Source organism: Macrobrachium rosenbergii, chromosome 2 (genome assembly GCF_040412425.1).
Source record: "Macrobrachium rosenbergii isolate ZJJX-2024 chromosome 2, ASM4041242v1, whole genome shotgun sequence".
Lineage (NCBI taxonomy): Eukaryota > Metazoa > Arthropoda > Malacostraca > Decapoda > Palaemonidae > Macrobrachium > Macrobrachium rosenbergii.
The window spans coordinates 46,763,743-46,772,531 of NC_089742.1; the positions used below are offsets into that span (position 1 = coordinate 46,763,743).

At 40.5% G+C, this 8,789-nt stretch overlaps 1 protein-coding gene across 1 annotated transcript; it reads left to right on the forward strand.

The window, feature by feature from the left end:
* The first annotated feature begins 3,975 nt into the window (after positions 1–3,975).
* On the forward strand, positions 3,976–7,939 carry LOC136849801 (zonadhesin-like). The gene is made up of 2 exons (XM_067123233.1): positions 3,976–4,194; positions 6,635–7,939. The coding sequence occupies exons 1-2, from the start codon at positions 4,045–4,047 to the stop codon at positions 7,808–7,810; spliced, it is 1,326 nt and encodes a 441-aa protein (XP_066979334.1). The 5' UTR covers positions 3,976–4,044; the 3' UTR covers positions 7,811–7,939.
* Positions 7,940–8,789: the final 850 nt, after the last annotated feature.

Consider the following 8,789-nt stretch of genomic DNA (forward strand, 5'->3'; position numbering starts at 1 on the left):
AAAACGAACTGAGAAGGCACTTTTCTTAGCGCTTCTCCAGATATAACTGAACACTATTCAGTAACACTGAAACATGTGCAGCTTTAAACAGAATCAGCTCAAGTTGCTCCACTTGTGGGATCTCTCCAACAGCTGGAACTGGTTTTTTTTATTTTTATTATCTTGGCAACTGCTTCCTTTATCAGTTTAGTCTTAAGCTTCTTAATGACCTTGACAAGAGATGGGCAAGACAAATGCATGCAAATAAAAGGTTTATTCGCCCCAACGGGGACATTACAAAGTTAAGGTTATGGGTTTTCAAACACAAATAACTCGATTTACCAGACTAGACGAGACAGATTCAGAGTTCCAGGACATCAAAGAAAACGTCCTTAAGTCTGACACTGGGGTCTCTGTCTCGCTTACAAGGCAAGCTGAACTGGATCTAGATCGCAGTTATATAACTAAATATAGGAGTTGCGCACATGCAGGGACACTACTGTTGCTGATATAGGTGTAAAGACTATGAACGATGTAGGTGGAGTTGCTGTTCTTGAGCATTTTACGACTGGTTCACTGCAAGTGTGTGCCCACTTGTTCTTCAGTTATACTGGGTTCTTTCTGAAAAGTCAAGGCAGTGAGTTTGAAAGCTAATTTATCGGTTTTTGATATCATACACTTTGGGAACCTAAGCAGAACCTCGGGGAATATTCTTATCGAAAATGTTATGAGATCATTTGATAACATAATATTGATAATAATTAATGATTATCTTACGTCCAGGGTTATAGAAAGGTTGCTTTACTCTAGCGTCATGTTGTGACACCACTGCCATGAAATTTCTGAAAAGCAAGGTAATGCCTTTGCAATGTCAGATCAAGCAACATTATAGGCTCTGTGATTCTTAGATATTGACGACATACGTCACTTCCTCCCTCTTGAATTGAATTGAACTGAATATAGAATTTAGGCCAAAGGCCAAGCACTCGGACCTATGAGGTCATTCAGCGCTGAAAGGGAAATTGATAGTAAAAGGTTTGAAAGATGTAACGGAGGGAAAACCTCAAAGCAGTTGCACTATGAATCAATTGTTAGGAGAGGGTGGAAAATAAGATGGAAGAAAGAGAATGTGAAAGGAGGTACAGTAAAAGGAACGAAAGGGGTTGCAGCTAGGGGCCAAAGGTACGCTGCAAAGAACCTTAAGTAATGTCTGCAGTGCACCACATGAGGTGCACTGACGGCACGGTCATATAGCTGTCTTAAGTAGACTACTGCAAGCCAATAATTTTTCTGTTCAATAAATGTCTTGCAACCCTCTGCAAACTTTTCTCTTATATTAATAGTTACCACAAGATGTTACTTCTGCACTTTTTAGTTTTCTGTAAAAGAAAACTATTGTGCCGGCTTTGTCTGTCCGTCCGCACTTTTTCTGTCTATACTTATTCTGTCCGCCGTCAGATCTCAAAAACTACTGAGGCTAGAGGGCTGCAAATTGCTATGTTGATCATCCACCCTCCAATCATCAAACGTACCAAATTGCAGCCCTCTAGCCTCAGTAATTTTTATTTTATTTAGGTTTTTCATCGTGCTTCTGGCAACGATATATGATAGACCACCACCGGGCCATGGTTAACGTTTCGTGGGCCATGGCTCATACAGCATTACTGTATACCGAGACCACCGAAAGATAGATCTATTTTCGGTGGCCTTGATTATACGCTGTAGCGGCTGTACAGAAAACACGATTGCGCCGAAGAAACTTCGGCGCATTTTTTACTTGTTTATGTCACGATATTCTTTAATATACAGTAGTCCGTTTTACTCAGCACACTGTAAATTTCTCACGCAGAAAGTCATAGCATCCTATTCAACGCATGGTCCCTCAAAGAGTCCACAATAATGGTCTCCAGAGATTAAAGTATCTCTCTCTCTCTCTCTCTCTCTCTCTCTCTCTCTCTCTCTCTCTCAAGAACTTCCCTTTTGTTATACCGTAATTATACGGAAATGGTCCAAGAAGATTTTCCAGCAAGTTCTTCAAAAAAATATTCTGTCCCAGTACATTTATGCTACACTAACTGACTGTTATCTTTACAGTGTAATGTCATACAATCCTCTGCTAGTGTGACAGTTCTCTCTCACCGAAAGCTTCAGAATAAGCCGTTTTTTGTTTTCCGTAAAAGAAAAAATTGAGATGGATATTGTCAGTCCGTCCGCACTTTTTCTGTCCGCCCTCAGATCTTAAAAACTACTGAGGCTAGATGGGTGCAAACTGGTAATGTTGATCACCCACCCTCCAATCATCAAACATACCAAATTGCAGCCCTCAAGCCTCTGTAGTTTTTATTTTATTTAAGGTTAAAGTTAGCCATAATCGTGCTGCCACCACCGGGCCGTGGTCACAGTGTCATAGGCCGCGGCTCATACAGCATTATACCGAGACCACCGAAAGATAGATCTATTTTCGGTGACCTTGATTATAAGCTGTAGCGGCTGCACAGAAAACTCGATTGGGCCGAAGAAACTTCGGCGCATTTTTTACTTGTTAACCTCTTATCAATCATACAATGACGCCACATTTGTAGGAGGAAAAAACCACAATGATTTTGGAGTCGAGACATTTTGTGATCTAATCTACGGTTCTTCCACATCACATATGACTAGATACATCACTCTTCCTTCTGTTAATGTTGAAATTTACGAATTTTTAATACTAGGTCATAGCATTTCTACCTACTGTGCTGGACAGAGCGATATTTCCTCTAAAGGATCCCATATGCCAGGAAATCTTATTACCCTAATTATTCAAGAAAAGGGACAAAAATGACTGACTTCTACTCAATAATGGTCTACATTAACGCAGTCTTTTAGACCATTGAATGAAATGTATTCCTGATGCTTAGTACAAGAGAAACTCGGATATAGGCCTATTGGAAGGAAGAACCATTCGAACCTGGCTCTTGAGCTGACAACAGAGAACGTCAGCTCAATAATCAGATATTCTTCTGACTCAATTTCAGAAATGCTCTGATTTTACCATGAGACGCCTCAACAGTTGACTCAACAAAAACTGACAATTTCAGCCCATTCATATCGATTTTACCATCTCATTAGACCAAACATTCACAAATCCGTCAATAGGCAAATCAATACAACTAGGCCTATCCGTAAAGCAGTATCTAATTATGTCACCATACTGCATTAGTCCTTATATAAGTGACCCTGCCCAGAATTCAGAGCTTTATGTAACGTCCAGCCACTGCAATTGGAGCAACAGGAGGCGGGAGGACCTTGTCCCATCATTTCTTGGGATTACCTTACATAATATCCTAATATCCCAAAAGATGACAGGTTCCTTCTGGGCATTCTGTTGATTGCTGGACTATTTTCTCGTAAATAAAACTAAAAAATCGTTTTCCTTGAGTTTTTACCTTTTTGCTATCATCCGCAAGTGAGGTTAAGATTATGGTTATTATTATTCTTATTCATAAAAAATGTCGAAATCGCACGAGCCACTGAAATGGCGAAGAAATCCACAGTAGTGTAAGCGTTAATATATATTAAAGAATATATAGGCCTACAAAGCGAGAGCTTTCGAGAACCTGCTAGATTCTCCTCGCTTGAGAAGGAGAATCGAGCAGGTTCTCGAAAGCTCTAGTTTTGTATATGTCTTTAATATATATATCTTCACTTATACCATTGTGGATTTCTTCACCATTTTTCTTACTGCAAGCTATGCTGCAACTCTATTGGCAAAGAAAAATGCTAGGCCTATAAGCCTAAAGGCCCCTGTAGGGGAAAGCAGCCTAATTCGGATAACCTGAAAGGTCAAGAACTAGGAAAGAGAAATAGGAGAGAGAAAAAAAAAGAATAAGATACATAGCAAAGTGAGATCAGTACAATTAGACCTATTCCTTTCATCTGAGAGAAGTAACGGTCGAAATTCAGAGCCGAATCTACGCATCATCACCGAGGAGGAAACTGGTGCAAAAGAGATGAGTCGAAGCCCCGAAGGTCAGATGGACGGATGCATCATCACATGGATGGGCGTCAGGTGGGTGGAGTTAGATGGGGGACGCCCGGCCAAGGGAGGGAAAGGGACCGTACTCTATATATAAGTGGGGAGAGAGCATCTTCCTTCACCGGAGCATCTTCTTCTTCCACCGACGAAAGGACAGCAAGAGCCACTGCGGGGAAATGAGACTCTCGGCGACAGTAGTAAGTGTTTCCCCTGGTTCCTGGTTTCCTCTTGACGTTTCCTGGTTTTAAATCTAGCGTTGTTTCTCCCGAGGAAACAACGCTAGTCGTCTGTGATGAGCTTAGGCTTGATTTATGATGAATATAAGACAATTCCAATCGAAACTTGAGATGATTACGGTTGTCTAATGTTTCCGTTAGTGATTTTCTCAAGAAGCTTCCTGGAGGGAATATCCTAAAATTCAGATACGAACTGTGCTTTCAGTCATGCCTCCCCACTCTTAAATATTAAGTATAAAGTACATAAAAGTGCGTTATCAAAAAGTGGTAGTGTCATACGTGTACATGATCAAGGTGAATAAGAAGTGAACATGATAATGGATATTCTCGTGAAAGTGAAAAAATATGAATGATGATAACATTCGTCTGCTATTTAGACCACCTAACTTGAAGAAAAGTGCAATCTCTTCAATATCAATCCTATTTCTACCTATCTCCTTTAAAATAAGTCATTCGTTTTCTTTAATTCATTTTCTATTAACCTCCGTTACGTGCAAATCAGCTGATACTTCAAACAGCGCAGTTTTGTTCGACACATTAAAAGTTTAAAATTCTCATTCCTTACATTGCGTACATTTTTATCTATGTATTTATTAATTTGTGAATTTATTTTTTCTTTTCCAATAACTGATCTCTTCTCTCTGTTTCTTGTTACTTCTTTCTAATGAACATCATATTCTTTGGAAGCTTGAATTTCAAGTCAGTGGCCCCTTGTGGTGGGCTAGTGCCAGTGGCGTTCCTGAGGGGGGGGCCTGTTTGAAATCGCCCCCGGGTCCCAAAGTGAGGGGGAGGCCCCAAAATGCGAGATTTAACCATTGCTGCTATGACAGGACAAGCTAAATCCAGTGGCCCCAAAATGGTCAAGGGCCCCATTTATATTTGGACCCGAAAGTTTGGGGCCCACTAAAGGGTCCCAATTTCCAATTTTGTGAACAAAAAATGTAACAAAAATGTTATGTAAAAGAAGTAGGGCTCTCCAGGGGCCCCCTCCCAATCGTAGAGCCCATTATAGACCTTCTCATACGGATCGGAGGAGGATGGGTAACGTTGATTGGGTTAAGGGCAGGGTCGATCTAAGGCAACTGATTACTGCTTATAGGGGTCCTAATTATCCTCTGAGGGCCCCCATAATGGCCCCATTTGCCCAGATAATACACATTCAAATGATTCAATGAATTAAGTGGATCTTCAATTATTCAACGTACACCTAGTTTTAAGAAATAAAATTTCTGAAATTTGCATTTACAAGTGCCTTTAAAATGATCCTACAATTGCTCATATTCTAAAAAAACCGAACCAACCAACTCCCCACCAGCTGCTTTGGCTCTCTTCGCTCGCCTCCCACCCCATAAGAGGGGCCCCAAATGGGACTGTGCCCCCCGGGCCCCAAAATGTCTAGGAACGCCCCTGGCCAGTTCCATATGAATAGGGTCCATCTTCTGAATAATAATAATAATAATCTCAATTTCCTTCCTCTGGCATCATAATCCCATTTTCCCGTTTTCTTTTGGGGCAAAATTCGGCCTACGCGCGAACTTAGTCACCAGAAACAGGTTTGTTGCGATGAGCATGTCACGGAAAAAAAAAAAGTTTGACGAGAATCCGCTACATTTACTGTAACCGCCACTGGATACTGGTGTTAATATTAGAAACACTACTTTATTTAATATTAGAAACACTACTTTATTTCTTATACTATCCATCAGTGGTGGCATATAATCACAGGTGTAAGAGCATTTGTGGTCGATAAGCCCATACATATAAATATAATATTTTGTTTCTTAGTGCGTGGGTCTGGCTATATTTATCAAGTGTCCCCACCGAAGGAGGAACATCTCAAGGTATTTCTTCTTCTTCTTCTTCTTCTTCTTCTTCTTCTTCTTTCTTCTTCTTCTTATTATTCTTCTTCTTATTATTATTATTATTATTATTATTATTATTATTATTATTATTATTATTATTACAGTTCATGAATCATTATTATTGGCGTTTGTTTTAGTAATTTATTAATGCTGTTAAATCTGTACATATTTCCTCTATCTCCTCAATCATCCAATTTTTTTTAAATACAATTTCATGATACTGGAATTTAACTGTTAATTCTGTCAATGTTTTGGGTGTGCAGGTTACTTATATAGAATGCACTTACTTCACAGATAAATATACTTTTGAAAACTGGTAGGTTTGAGTGGGTCTAGCTAGTTCTTCTGAATTCCATTTAGTAAACCTGTATTTTGACTGTTTGAGTACCCCTTTAGGAGTGCTGTCTCAGTGGCCATTTAAAAATATGATCCACTAACTCATCAAATAATGAGTTATGATACTGTATATTCTTTTAAGACAATATATGGATAAAACGACACAGCTGTGTTTTTTATCATTTGTTTTCCTTTTTCCACAGGTTTTGGCATTCGCTGTGGTGCAGGCGATGGGTCTCCCAACACCACCGGAGACTCCAGCACTGACCAAGATCCCCAAACCTGGAATCAACCTAAAAGAAGTGGGAAACTTCCCCTACTCAGACCCAGCAGTCTCTCAGGTGAAAATCGTGCCTTCTAAAATTTCCCCAAAGCCTGTCCTTACGAACGAGCCCGTCTTCCCTCTCGACGAAACCGAAAACAAACCCGCCCTGTCTAAAAATGAACCTGCTCTCCCCCAGAAAGAACCTGCTTTCCCCCAGAAAGAACCTGCTTTTCCATCAGAAGGTGAGACACCCCTCAGAGCAGATGCCGTAGCTTCTGAGAAGAGCAGTGTCAAAGCAGAGTCTACTGACAGTGAAATGACACAGAAAGCTGAAGGAGAACCGTCGCTCTTTTCTAGCTCGCCTGATTCTACTATCATCGATGCACCTCCTGCAGCAAAAGCTGTCAAGCCAGAAACTGCGCTCGTAGGAGACGTTCCTTCCATCAGAGCCTCTGTCGACTCGATTCAAGCAGCTGTCCCTGCTGAGAGCTGGGAGACCCGTCAAGATTTCTTAGAAGAAGGTGGTGACGTACCTGCTGATCAAGGTATTGTGTTGTCAGTCTCATCATCAGAACCATTCGAAGAAGATTCACTTTCCTTAGCAATCAGAGTTGACGAACCAGAACCCGTTCTGGAAACTTTTGCCAGCATCGCTCCCCAAGTACCCATGGTCGCAGCCTCACTGCCGGTTTCAGAGATGGTTGTCGCTTCCCCCATGATGATCGCAATCGTTCCCGATGCCCTGCAAGCTCCCGATCCTCCAATGCCAACAGCTGAGGTGCCTTTCGTCGGTGGGCAGTACCGCAGCCAAGATGAAGCTGGGCAGTACAGTTTCTCCCACTGGGGCGGTTCACACACCCGCGTGGAAGTGAAGGACATGGCAGGCGTTGTTGCCGGTAGCTTCGCTTACCTCAACCCCGAAGGGGAGATCCACGTTAGGAAGTACGTGGCGGAACCTCTGAAGGGATTCAGAGTAGCAGCGTCAGACTTGCCCAGCGACGAACTGTTGGCAGTGCAGGATGTCCCCGCCGTGGCTCAGGCCAAGGCGGCACACGCCGAGCTCATTGCTAGTATGAGGAGCGCACAGGGTGAAGCAAAGACCATGTCCACTTAGGCTGCACTTCGTCATAGCTGAAAAAAATATTCCGGTTGACTATTTTTACCCTCCTACGTTTTGCGAATCTGCTGTTATCCTTCTGCGCTTCTCCTAGGCATGTTTTGAAATAAATACTAATACTAGGCAGTGTCCACTTTCATTGAACTGTTTCCTTTGAAATTATCGTTGTCAAATTGCCAGCCACCTTAACAGTCAATCAGTCTTTCAAATTTAAACAGGATTTAATGTCAAGACTCCCCTAGAACTACATAAGGTTAATATATAATCACATGAAAAGGTTTAACACACTGTGAATCCCTTGACAAACAAGGCTGTTTTACACAGCAAAAACACAACCATGGGATTAACTGCGTTAACACAAATATTGTAACATAAATGATATTGGAAGTCACTCTTGGAAATGTTTTATATTGATGACTATTGCAGAATATGCATTAACAACAGTAGTGTTTATCTTCCTGTTCCCTAAACTACTAACCCCTCTTTTTACAACAAACTAGACACTCTCCCACCTTCATATTCTTACAAATCCTTTGCTTCGATCATGAAAAACTTCCAGTCACTCGCAGTAATCTAGATTCTATACCATACATCCCCAAAAACCTCCATATTTTGCCTAGTCTATTTTGTGATAAGCTTTTTTACACTTGCTTGTCCAAGCCCACACTGTTCTTCCACTACCAGTTCCCATGTCATCAGTCTTACTTTGCCAATTTAATAATCGTACCATATTATACCTTCCCAAGTACACTACAGTAGTTAATTGTACATCAATATAATTCTTACAGTTTCCACTATCAAACGAACAATTTTGAGCAATGACTATATATATGTACATATTATATATATATATATATATATATATATATATATATATATATGTATATAAATAATATATATGTACATATATTATAATATATATATGCATATAAATAATATATATACATATTATAATATATATATTATATATGAAATA